Source organism: Eublepharis macularius, chromosome 1, assembly GCF_028583425.1.
Source record: "Eublepharis macularius isolate TG4126 chromosome 1, MPM_Emac_v1.0, whole genome shotgun sequence".
NCBI lineage: Eukaryota > Metazoa > Chordata > Lepidosauria > Squamata > Eublepharidae > Eublepharis > Eublepharis macularius.
In genome coordinates this window covers 124,225,321-124,238,882 of record NC_072790.1, presented here as the reverse complement: position 1 = coordinate 124,238,882, position 13,562 = coordinate 124,225,321, and the positions used below count along the sequence as shown (strand labels likewise).

Sequence of the window (13,562 nt, the reverse complement as noted above, 5' to 3'; positions counted from 1 at the left end):
TGGTTCCTGAATGGCGCTGAGAGCCTTCTTCTACCCTTTAAGCTCTCCCCCTTTCAAGCCGGCTTGGAGGAGGGAGGGAGAGCTGAAAGGGTAGAAGAAGGCTTCACGCACAGTTCCCGAACGGCGCAGACAGCCTTCTTCTACCCTTTAAGCTCTCTCCCTTTCAAGCTGGCTTGGAGGAAGGAGGGAGAGATGAAAGGGTAGAAGGCTCCACACGTGGTTCCCAAACAGTGCAGAGAGCCTTCTTCTACCCTTTCAGTTCTCCCCTTTTCAAGCTGGCTTGGAGGAGGGAGAAGAGCTGAAAGGGTAGAAGAAGGCCCCATGCGCCGTTTGCAAACAGCACGGAGAGCCTTCTGCCCTTTAAACTCTCCCCCTTTCAAGCTGGCTGGAGGGGAGAACTTAAAGGGTAGAAGGCTCCCTGTGCCATTTGCAAATGGCGCGGTAAATATTTTTCCGTTTAAACTCCCCCCTCCAGCACATCCAGGAGGCCCTTTAAACTTCAGCTGGCCTGCAGGCCAGCTGAAGTTTAATGGGCCCCGAAGCTTCCCAAAGCGACTGGAATCGCTTCGGGAAGCTTTGATTTGTGTGTTCTGAAAACCCAAATCTTTACAGAACAGGTCCAATTCTGGATTTTTTTCCGAATCGGGAACCACGAAGCGCACACCCCTAATGTTCACCTTTTATATAAGTGTAACAACATCAATGACGTTGAAAGGAATAAGAGCACTTTCAAAATGTTTTATCCTTTCATCTACAAAATCCAACATCTAACATGTGAGGTTTTTATCAGTTTACTGCACAAAGAAGCTGGAAATTCAAAGACAAGAAGGGAGAAAACCATAGTGCTTTTGTCATGGTGCAATTTCTAGGAGATGAAAACTATAGAGCACAACCTCTCCTCAAGAAGGTTTGTCCAATCAAGGAGGATTTAAAGAGATCATGTAAGTAGCATCTGTTGGTCCAAGTATGAATTGCATAACAAGCCTTGTGAAAAGACGAACTGTAATATTTCAGCTAAGTTACAAGGTTCAACAAACGTTATTCTTATTATTTCTTATTCATTTGTATCAGCAGGGCACAATGGTTTCCCTCTTCTTTGCTTGCCACATCCAAAATATCGCAACATAGCTTTAACTCACCAATTAGATGAGAGCTGGGGAGAAAATCCTTCAATTGTCCCTGCATGGAGTCCTCAGAACCTCCTGGCACAAAGCAGACAGAGCAGGATCAAAAGAACACTTTTGTTCTTGCTGCTTGCTTCACAGTTTCAGTATGCTGTCTCCCCAAGGGATGAGATTTTTGTCTCATTTTTACTTCAAAGAGAAATCTGCATGGAATTTTCAGACCCCCTTTCCATAATAGGCATCAGAAAAGATTATAGATAAATAGTTTGTGTTTACATATATTCTTAACTAAGTGTATAGTTTCAGGCCTTCAGAACTGCAGTTTATTTTAAATTTTTTGTAAGTATGATTAATTAGAAAGAAATCAGATGTGTATTAAGCACACAACTTGTCTCTAAATGGAGCACCCTATCACTGAATCTTCCATTAATTTCATAGACTATCTACATATATTAAGAAAAGTGTCCTGACTGACTCATCAACGCCCAGACCAAACCTCTGGACCTAGAAACATGAAATTTGGAGAGAACATTCCTTTCATGATGTAAACACCCACTAAGAAGGGATTTTAAGAAATTCGCCTCCTGAGGGGGTCAAAAGGGGTAAAATGTGTTTTTCCAGATGGATACAGCTTCACTGTGTGGCTGGCAGGCTGCTGCCTGCTTGCACCCCCACCCATTGCCAGCTCAGCCACTCTTCCCTGATTGGGCCAGCCTTTCAAGTTCATTTGCATATGTGGGCTGATTGGGGCTCATGACATTCCACACCTCATCCTCCCCCCTCCCCCAGAGACAGCTGGAACATAGAGGACATTTGCATATGCGGCCTGATTGTTCCTCATCCCCACCTTCTAAACAGTAGGCAGTTGCTATTGGAAGTCATTAAATGTGCCCTGAGGTAAAATGCACCTCCCAGTCTTCCCCTCAAAGTTCACTAGGGTTGCAACTAAAAAAAAATCTCCACAAACCAAAAAATGTTATATAATGTTATATGTTATATAAGTTTTATAACTGGATTTAAAGTGAAGCATGGGTATCAAGCTAGGATTGTATAAATATTACCCATTAATCTTCTTGTAATGGACTATCCTAAACAAATTTGAATTTGGGAAATATTTTTTGTAATAATTTTTCCAATTTTGATTAAGTAAATGATATTATACTTGCAACATCTCATCAATACTACCTAATGTAGCATAGATCCAGTGAAAGATCCTGGCAAGAACTAACCAAAGAAAAATATTCATTTCTTAAAACACAAACACAGGAAAGAGGATCAGTGAGGGAATACCAGATGAAAAATGTCTTCACACAAAGAAGACAATGATAGAGGGGGACAGAGAGCTGTTCCTGGAAAGAAAATTCCATAATTTTACTGACATGTCCAAGAAGGCCTTTTCTTTAGTTGCCATGCATCTCGTCTTGGACGGTGTGAGCACCCAAAGAAGAGCTCCTGAAGATGACTGCAGTGGTTGGGTAGGTTCATACAGCAGTAGCTATTACTTAAGCTATGTTGGTACTAAGCGACATGTGTTAGCAGTCATACTTTCCCTCACACAGAAAGAACATCTTATGAATATGGTCACATCATATGCCTTTTCCCCCATGTACTTCAAGCACCAGACATGCTGCCTGGCTAAGTATAACAGAGATGCAAAAATACTGGAACATGAGTTATGAGGCAAGACTATCAGCCCCACACCCTGGAAATGTACAAAAATTTAAAACAAAGAGGTCTTCCTGGAGTTTCTGAATTAATCACCCTCACTCTGCCAATCTTCCCTCCCTTCCTCCACCCTAATCAGAGTTAATCAGGGATCATCTGATAACTCTTCTTATCCAACAATCATCTGTCATCAATAACTATTTTTACCTATAGTTCCGCCCAGGTATACTCAATCAAGTTTTTCCCATTTTATTGTACCACCTCTGCAGACAGCCATCAAGCCGTGTCTTTGGGAGCAAGACGTCAGTTTTGCCCCAGGACACATTTTGCAGTATAATTGGGCTCTCCACCATATGCTCAGTGTGTGTTCTGAACCCTTCCACACACTCTCAGATTATGTCTGAGCCCCATCTTTCCCCTCCCATGAGATGCTGGCCGTCCTCACTGCTACTTCCGCAGACCTTCTTCTCTCTCCAGGGCTGGTAAGTATCACCCCCTCCCAATTACTCTTTCCATTTCCCTCTGTTTTCTAGTTAGCTTTATTTAGGTGTTGTGAACCCAAATAAAAACACACACACCCCATTTAGGCTAACATACAGAGCTGCAAAGGTCAATACCAGCACCTTGAATTGGGTGTGTAAATTAATTGGGAGCCAGTACACAGGACAACACTTCAGTGACATGGTCCCTTCGTCCCACTCCAGTTAGCATTCTGACTGCAGGATTCTGTACTAACTGTAGCTTCCAAACACACAGTCCCATGTAGAGAACAAATGTTACCAGGGAATGTACCACAGGGGCAAGATCTTTTATTTCCCCCCCCCCCAAATCCCTACTATTCTATTATTAAAACTGACTTGGTATATAGTATGCATACTCAGTGGGGTTTTTGCCTTTATTTACTTTATTACCTTGACACCCTAATATTAAAATAAGAGACAGACATATCTTCTGGAATGGCTGGAAAGTTATGATGGTATGATTTGCTCTGGATGATCATTTCAAATCTTTCAATCTCTTCAACCTGAATTCAGCCTTCTAGCTAGAGCTTTAAATTTAATTCTTCTTTAAATGAAGAGCTACTTCTGAGGCTCTGAAGATTGTAGAACTTCAGATTAATTCATCCTTTTTTCAGTCCTTCCTTTAGAAAATTGACTATATTACAGTTTTTTTAGAAATCAAAATAAACCTTACTTATATATTACCCACAGGCAGTTTAGTTACTCCTCTTCAGCAGAGCCAATGTACTGCAATGCACCTTAGACTTACACCTCTAATTTGTCCATTAAACGTTAATAATAAATTAATATTACAAAGATGCTAATCACTTAAAAGAGAATTTTGACCATATTAGCGGTATGTTTAATATGCATTGTATAACTGTTTCAAAAACAAATCATAACACTACAAACAAACTTAAAGAATGAGAGCAAGGAAGGGAAAAATGGAGCTGTGATCCAGCAAATAAAGAAATGCATTTAAGCTGTTGTTAGCAAGGCACATTTAACGGTCTAGGATATTATGGCAGTTGTTAATGAATGGAAGTCGTTCCCCCCTTGTCTCTTACTGTTAGGTCATAATTGTTTATAAGTTATGTTATGTTGTTAGTTTTATTTAATTGTGCAATTTATAATAATTTGTAAGCCTTCTCAAGAAACTGGTTTAGAACATGGGAGGGCAATATTTTAAATAAATAAATTGGCTTTTGGTTATGAATCTCTACAAATATATCATACCAACTTGCAATCTGAATACTGTCAAGTAAAGTTTTCAATCTTAGTTATACTCTCTTCTACCATTACATGTAAGAATCTAAATTGTCAAGAAGATATTCTGAATAGAGATGGGCATGAACCGCATTATGAACTTCAAAAACCCACGAAATTGGCAATTGCGCAATCGTGATCCGGCGTTTCGTGATTGTCCATGGACAACGAACCAGCGTTCGGGAGAGGCCTGGTTCGGCGTGTTCGGCCACGGTTCGGGAACCCAGACAGTCAGGCGCCAGCAATCAATTCCCCTGGCAATGGAGCCGGGGGAATGCCCGAACTCTGTCTGCGCTCCTTCTGTCACCCTGGAAACCCGAATGGAAGCCCAGCTTACCTTGATCGGCAGGTCTTCCTTCCAACCATGGAGCTGCAAAGTGGTTACAAGTTGGGAGAAGACACCCAGGGGAGGGAGGGGGAAGGGGGTGTTCTGTAGCCATGGGCACTCCAATCTCATCCCTGCAAACCCGGATAGGCAGCTCTGACGGCCAAACACAGACCTCCTGCGTTGCGCACGGGGACCTGTGCTTATAAATAGCCGTGGGCTCCCAGGCTGGGTTTCACTTTCAGCGAGCAGTGCAGTGGGACAGAGCTCTTGCTTGCCACTTGCTAGCCTTTGGGGAGAGAGACTGAGAGTATAATTCAGCTTAGATTTGGGGGATAGGGATCTATCTCCTCTGGCTCCAGGGCTGCTGCCTGGCTCTGGGGCCAAGCTCAGTGGGCACCTCGGCTGAGGGCTCACATTGATTATTGATCAGTGCCTGATCAGATCAGGTCTGTGGGAGTGGTAGGCTAGGGCTCTAGTCCCTCCCTCCCTCTGGTGCCAGAGCTGCTGCCAGGCCCTGGGGCCAAGCTCGGTGGGCACCTCGGGTGAGGGCTCACAGTGTCATCTTCTTTCTTCTACTCAATTGTTGTTTGCTGGCACTATGAGGCTTCAGGTGGGGGACAAGAGTGGTCACGGGGGGAAGTGCAGAGATTGTCCCAGTTGCAGCACGGGAAGCAGTGCTGTGCAGGGCTCTGGAGCAGCAGAGACTCCCGCTCCCCCAAAATCACCAGTTGCAGCTGTGGAGGAGGCCGAAGACCACTTGCTGGCGGGGGAAGAGGAACTCCTAAAATTTGGAGGGAGGAGAAGGCGGAGGGATCCTTTGAGGAATGGTTGCGGTTCGAGGAAACATCCAGCCCGTCCCCATCCCAAACTACCAGTGGTGCTGTTCCTGCCTGCAGTCCACCCATCACTCCATCTTCCATTGCCAGCTCCATGGCACATCCAGCAGCAACACTTCATCCTCCCTCCCCTGGAACCATTAGTGGGCCACGGTTCAACCACAATGTTTGGAGGCACTTTCGGTCCCTTCCTACTGACCCCCACATGGTGCGGTGCTGTGTGTGTGAGGGCCTGGTGCACAGGGGCAATGAACTGAAGTACCTGTCATTGATGGCCCTGACTTGGCACCTGAAGAGGCACCACCTGAGCCTGTGGTCTCCGTTCTCGGCCAGCGAAAGATCCGTCGGAGGGAGACTGAGGGCCACCAGCTCGTCTGATCCGGGATCAGTGGGAGGTTCTCCGGAATGCACCCCAAGAAAGAAGCCTTGCCCGGAGGGTGCAGCTGGTGGGAGCAGAAGGGTCAGGCAGGCCTCCCTGGGGAAAGTTGTTCCATCAGGGTCGGGGGTGGCTCCGCTGAAAAGGGTGAGGTCAAGGGCTCAGGAGGCGGGCATTCATGTGGTGGCACAGACAATTGCCCTTCAAAGCTTCCCCCTATCGGTCGTAGAAGGTGTGAGCTTCCAACTGCTGCTCCAGCACTTTGCCCTATGGTTCTCCATGCCATCAGGGCGCACCGTTGGGCGTCGAGTCATGCCCACCCTGTACGAGGCACTGCGAGACACGGTGCGCAGAGACCTGTCAGCCACCCATGGCAGAACAGTGCACTTCACGGCCGACCTGTGGAGCGGCTGCCATCACAGGTACCTTGCCATCACCGCCCACTGGTGGCAACCAGAGGACCTCCACCTCCCCAGGCCAAGATCTGTCAGCCATAAAAAGGTGCCCAGCTTGACACCAGGCTACAGGGCAGTTCTTCAGGCCCGGGGGATGAACGAGGTCCACACAGGGAAGAACATCACTGCCACCATCAAGGAGGCTGAGGGAGTGGACGTCCGGGGTGGAAGGGTTTGTCCGTGGCTACATGGTGACGGATGCGGGAGCCAACATGTTGGCAGTCCTGAAAGAGGCATCCCTCCTGGGCCTGGTGTGCATGGCGCACAAGCTGCACCTCGTGATACGGGACGTGCTCGGGATGGAGAGCAAGCCGAGGGACAGCTGGGACAAGGGAACCTTGTGGAGATGCAGTCTGCTGGACAGCTGCCGTCGCATCGCTTCCCACTTCTCCCACAGCATAAACTCTTCCCGCGAGCTGTTCCAGAGGCAGGGGGAAGGAGGGGACCCCGAGCACCAGCCCTTCCAGGACCTGCCCACCTGCTGGAACTCCACCTACGACATGATATGTCATCTGGTGGAGCAGAAGGGCGTGTTGCAAGACATCCTGTCCTCTTCGGATGAGCTGAGGAGGGGAGAGGAGTTGAGCCTCAGCTCCCTGGACTGGAGAGTCCTTGCCCAGATGTCCTGGATCCTGAAAACCTTCAAGGATGCCAGTGAGCTCTTGTGCTCCTACCAGGCCAGCCTGGGTCAGGTCCTCCCTCTGATCCACGGCCTCGACTAGTTTCTGGCCCAGGAGCTCCAGCAAGGGCAAGAGCTGCTTCCCAGGATATGGGACTATGTCCGGAGGATCCAGGCCTGCGTTGCTGAATGCCTGCATCCTCTACATCGCGAAGCACCCTACCAACAGGCCTCCCTCTGTGACCCCCGCATCAAAGGCAGCATGGTCACGCAGGCGGCTCAGATGTAGCACTGGAAAAAGGAGCTCCACAGACAGAGGGCAAGAGAGACGGAACCGGGCAGTGGCAAGGGGCAGGCGGTAGAGGAGGAGGGTGAGGGGCAGGAGATGGGAAGAGAGCCACACCAGGGAAGAGCCACCCCAACGGCCATATTTGATCTCTGGGCCTTGTCGGTGAGCTGTGTGGTTGGATGGTGTACGGCGGGCGCATCCCTCTCAGTGGAGGACTCGGCGGGGGCCATGGTGCGTGAGTACCTTTCTGAGCCCACTGAGCCCCCCCATGCCAACCCATTGCAGTATTGGGCGAGGAAATCTGACCGATGGCTGGACCTGTCCATCATCGCCACCAACATCCTGTCCTGCCCTCCCACCAGCATGCAGAGCGAGTGGGGGTTCTCCCACCTGGGAGACCTCCTCCGTCCCCGCCACGCACATCTGCACCCAGACCTGGTGGACATGTTGACGTTCATCAAGGTGAACCTCAACCTACTGGGGCACCCTCCCGTGGACCTGAACCTACCCAGGCTCTGAGCCACCCTGGGGTTGTAGCCGGCCCAGCTCATCCACAGTGGGCTCAAGCCTCCCTCAGTTCTCGGGGCTGCTTCCATGGCTAGTGACCCTTTGCCCTCCTCTCCCAGACAAGTTCCCGTTCCCTCTTCACCCCTCTCCCTCTCTGGATCTGCTCAGATGCCTCCCAACCTCTCCTGTCTTTCCTATCCCGTCCTTTCAGCAAAGGAAGAAAGGTGTGGTGCTGCCAGCTGAAGCTGCTTTTGGCCACAAGGAACAGCTCTGCTGCTGTTGCCGATGTGAGAGTGGCAACGTACGGTACCCTCCCTTCTATAGTACCTGGTGTCCCCTCTGAGCAGGGGGAATGGGTCCCTCCCACCCTTTCCACCAAGGCAGGAAGTTGGGTGCTGTCTGCTGCCGCCGCTTTGGACCCCAAGGGACAGCTCAGAAGCTTTTGCTGAGCTTGACAGGTTTGAGCTGCATGGTGCACCCCTATCCATGTGCACCTGCTGTCCTCTCTGTGCATGGCGGGAATGGGACCCACGACCAGTCATGTGTCCTTTCTGCGAAGTCAGGAAGGTGGTTGAGGTCTGCCGCGGCTGTTTTTGGGCATGAGGGGCAGCTCAGCAGCTGTTGCTGGTGTTAGTGTGGCACCGCACAGTACCCCCACTTTCCATGGGCACCTGCTGCCCCCTCTGAGCAGAGGGGAATGGGTCCCTCGCTCTCACACCCTTTCCATGAAGGCCGGACGGTGGGTGCTGTATGATGCTTTGGCTTTGGGCCATGAGGGACAGATCAACTACTGTTGCACATAAGATTGTACGTCATGGTGGCCCCTGCCAACAGTAGCGGCTGTCCCCTCTGGGCAGGGGTGAATGGGTAATGCCGCCATGACCAGTCATGTCCTTTCCGCAGGAAGGTGTGGTGCTGCGAGCTGATGCCGCTTTCTGCCATGAGGAGCAGCTCTGCTGATGTTGCTGGTGTTAGCATGGCACCGCATGGTACCACCCCTTTCCATGGGCACCTGCTGCCCCCTCTGAGCAGGGGGAAATGGGTCCCTTGCCCTCACACCCTTTCCGTGAAGGCCGGACGGTGGGTGCTGTATGATGCTTCGGCTTTGGGCCACAAGGGACAGATCAATTGCTGTTGCGCATAAAATTGCATGTCACGGTGGCCCCTGCCAACAGCAGCGGCAGTCCCCTCAGGGCAGGGGTGAATGGGCAATGCCGCCACGACCAGTCACGTCCTTTCTGCGAAGGCAGGAAGGTGAGTGATGCTGGTGACAGCCTCCACTGTGACACAGGGGAAGCAGACAAACCTCTGCCATAGAAGTCTGTGCACTCCTTCAGGGTGGATGGGGGTCCCTCTGTCCTGGTCCTGCTGCGCAATGCGGCCAGGAAGCCTCAGGCTCGGCCCTCCTCTCCCACACAAGTACAGGGTCCCTCTTCTCACCTCGCCCTCTCCAGAACAGTCAGTCCCCTCTCAACAACCTCTCCAGTCCTGTCCTATTCCATCCTTTCCGCAAAGACAAGAAGGTGGTTGATGCTGGCTGCTGCCGCAGAGTTCCTCAGTGGGATCCTCGGAGGAGGCCTCATGGCTGTTGGGATCTTCCGACTTCACAGACCCTCTTTCAACCTGTCCCTCTCTGGAACACTCCGACCCCTCCAAACGACATCTCCTCTCCCTCCCGTCCTTTCTGCGAAGGCAGGAAGGTGCGTACTGTCGGCTGCCGCCACAGAGTAGCTCAGTGGGAGCTTCAGAGGATGCCTCGCAGCTGTTGGTGGATCTTTCCACTTTCCCTCCAAATGACATCTCCTCTCCCTCCCGTCCTTTCCAGCAAGGCAGTAAAGTGGGTGCTGTCGGCTGCTGCTGCACTGTTCCTCAGTGGGACCTTCAGGTGAGGACCCTTGCTTGCTGGGGGATCAGGACCCCATCCAAATGACATGTCCTCTCCCACCCACGCCGGGAATACCAGCGCGTTCCTCTTTGTCCTGTTGGGCGGGCACATGGGGGGTGCTGCTGGTGAGCAGCCAGACACCCCGCCCCCTAATGGGGAGGTGGCTCGTTGCCGCCTCCCCATGCCCGCCAGGCCCAGCAGCCGCCGTCAACACCCACCTTCTGTATACTGGGCCAACATCAACCAGTAGCTCTAATTGTGTCAAGTTGGAGTTTCCTGAGGGCCTTGGATTGGAGAGGGTATAACTCCAAGATCCCTTTTGCAATCTTGTCCAAACTTGGGGGATAGCTGTAGGAGAGCCTGCAAAAGACTCCCCGGGAATATGGGCTCTCTAAGTGCCACAGGGGCCGTTCCGTGCCCAACAAACCACGAACCGGTTCGGCAATGGAAAATGTTCATTGCGGTTCGCGATCTCGGGATCATCGTCAGCACTGAACCGCGAACAGCTGGTTCATTAAATTTTTTTGGTTCGTGCCCATGTCTAATCCTGAATATTATGTTTTTCTGTATCAAATTCCATAATAACACAAAAATATATATAAATCATACTTACAAGAGTACCACTTGTAAAACTGCTTGCCCTCACACCAAGAGTCTTAACCAACTATAATACACATTCAAACTATCTACTCTTGATACTATTCAAAACTATAAATTCATTCTTTTTGAAGCATAGCGTACGAATCAAAATTATTTCATTTTATTCCATAAAAGCAGTATTTCTATTTTGAGATGTTCAGGTATTTGAATTTAAGGGCTCTAAAGTTATAACAAATCTGAAAAAATGATAAAAACTGACCTGGCTTTGAAAGTAAGTTTTTTCTTGGTTCTTCAGGGCCTTCAATTGGTTGATCAGCAAGGAATACGCGTGCTTGGTCTACAGCATTTAGAATGGCTTGCTCTTTATCCTTCAATTCATGCCTTAGTCCCTTTCCAAAAGAAAAACAGAGCAGTCACTTGACTATGAGCATATGAAGCTGCCCTATGAAGTAAGATCATTAGTTCTCCATGCTTAGCACCATCCATTTTCCCAATATCTACTTCTCTTTAAATGGAGACCATAGGGATTAAACTCAGAATCTGATACATGCAAGGCATGTCACTGAGTCACAACTTCACTCAACCTAACACAATAGACAAAATATAGTGCATTATCCTCTCCATTTTCTTTTTCTTTACCATACTTTGAGTGAATGGTTACATGTAATTCAAAAATATAAACTATTCCAAATGAATATATGGATGATAAGGAATCCAGTGTTAAATCTGTGAAAACCTCATTTATATTTTGGAATATAAGAGAACATGAATGGATTCGATCCTACAATTCTGTTCCACTACAAGAGCCTTGCCCCAAAAGAGAAGGCTTGATCCATTAGGGAAGAAATTCTTAACTTACTGAGTTGTAGGATCAAACCCAACCTAAAATTATTGCACATAAGATTATATAAAGTACAAGCAGGGTACCATGACAAACTCATAAGGAAAATCACCTGCTGCTATCAGGAGAAAAAAAAAGTACAATTGGGAGAGAAGGGCACTGAGCACTGGCAGAAACTGGGCACCAAAGGAGCACAGGCAGGTGCAGATTCTCTCTCAGGGTATCGCTGCATGGTATGTTTCTACACTGGCAAGCACTGGTTTTAACGTGCTCCCTGTAGACACATATTGGCTGAGGGTAATAATAATATTGATGATGATGATGATGATGATGATAATCGATTTATATACCGCCCTTCAGGACAACTTAATGCCCACTCAGCAGTTTACAAAGCTTATGCTACAATAAAATTAGTTAGTCTTAAAGGTGCTACTTGGACTCTTTTTGATTTTGCTACCACAGACTAACACGGCTAACTCCTCTGCATCTACAACAATAACTGCTTCCTTTTTAAAAAGGACAGCTCAAACAAGTTCAGAATGGCACCACAGAGGGAGGAAAGGCTCCTGCCCTCCCCCAATGCCATTTTCTTCCATGAAAACTGCATGTGAGGGGAGTTGTTTTACTGATTTTGAAGCTGTCTATGGAGAATCTGTGCACAGATTCTCCATGAGGATCAGCAAAGTTGGCAAAATAGCTCCTCCCCTCAATGAGCTGTTTTCACACAAGAAAATGGCTTGAGGAAAAGCAGGAGCACTTCCTCCCCTTGGAGTTCTGTTCTCATCTTATGTGACCCCCGTTTTTAAAAAGAAGTTCTCTTCAGATGACGCATGTCTATAGGAGCACATTAAAATGAATGCAGGCCCATGCAGAAACTTATCATGTAGGAAGAACCTCAGTCCAAACATTGCTAATTCCCCAAGATTAATTTGCAGTCCCAGTGGGGGAGGGACTGCTGGGCATGGGGGCTCATCACGGATGCCTGGGCTCCCTCCCACCACGTACACTGCTGGCACTCAGGTCCCATCATCTCTAACAAACCTCTTTTATTCCCTTTCTGAGAACACAGAGGAAAAAGTGGTAGGAAAAAGTGGGCAGAGGAAGGGAAAGGCAATAGTGGCAGCCCAAACACTGCTGGCAACACTGCTCAGTGCTGCCCTTCTCTGGCTTCCTTCCTCTTTTCCTCCTAGTGGCCAGGAGGAGGAGTTGGGGTGTGCTGGGGAGAGGACAGCAATAGCATCCCAAACTCTACCAGCCTACCCTGACTCCATTATATTTTCCCTCACAGCAGTCTCCCCCTCCCCAGCATTTGGGGGTTGCTCAGATGGCATCTGAGATCTTGCAATGTACCATCACAAGACCTTTCCTTTTTAAGCCTCCGATTTTTAAATCCCTGTCATCTTTTCTCCCCATTTTTAATTTTTTCTGCCAACCCTGGGTTTCCTCCAAGTTACAGAAGGTCTCTGTAAATTGGTGGAAAGGTGGAATAGAAATGTTTAAATAAATTAAATAAATAAATAAAAAAATTTAGATTTATATCTTGCCCTTCCCATGAACGGGCTCAGGGCAGCTAACATCATCAAGGAACAACAATAAACATAGGCTAAAAGCATAAAACTATAGATAACAAATCACAGTAAAAAAAGGCCTAAAATAGCAATGTTATAAATGATGTGATAACTGTGGTGAAAACTGTGATACAGTTTTTATAATGCATTTATTTAGCCTTTTCCATTTGCAAAAAAATAAAGTAAGCACCCTGCTCTGTCAGACTGTTTTGCTACACATTTATTTTGTGGGTTAGTAAACAGAAATAATGAGCACCAAAACATTATAGTAGTATTTTATGGACAAAACATGTCGGTAGTACATACAGGGGAAAAAAACCCTAATTACATATTTTACAGTTGTATCATTTTTACAAGTCTGCACTTAATTGAAAATGGGAGCTATTAAAGATAAATAAAAACACAAGAAAATCAACAAGCATGAAGAGGTCTGTAATAGCCATTTTTATTATTTCATGACATTTTTGATATCAGGAACATATTTCACAGTGTTTTTTTAATGCAATTGCCAGAAAAGGAAATCATGTTTCTTATATTCTATAGAAATGAATAGACGGAGCACTACATTTTATACGGGCTTTATCGAGACGGAACTTTGCCTCAGGTGTAACACAGCACCCTCATGCTTTTGGGAAGAGTTTCCACATGGCATCATGTTCCTTCTGAGCACGATGTATATGTTTCCAGGACTTTCTCTTTTAAG

At 47.8% G+C, this 13,562-nt stretch overlaps 1 protein-coding gene across 4 annotated transcripts in view; it reads right to left on the bottom strand.

Moving 5' to 3' along the window:
* Positions 1-13,562, bottom strand: part of UTRN (utrophin) — a 584,696-nt gene that overhangs the window by 187,662 nt on the left and 383,472 nt on the right. For all 4 annotated transcript variants that reach the window (XR_008598285.1, XM_054999201.1, XM_054999369.1 and 1 more), the window contains exon 55: positions 10,710-10,839. Coding sequence is in view for 3 of the 4 variants with exons in the window: in XM_054999201.1 (XP_054855176.1) it covers positions 10,710-10,839 (130 nt within the window). In the remaining variant the exon portion in view is untranslated. The remainder of the gene's footprint in view (positions 1-10,709; positions 10,840-13,562) is intronic.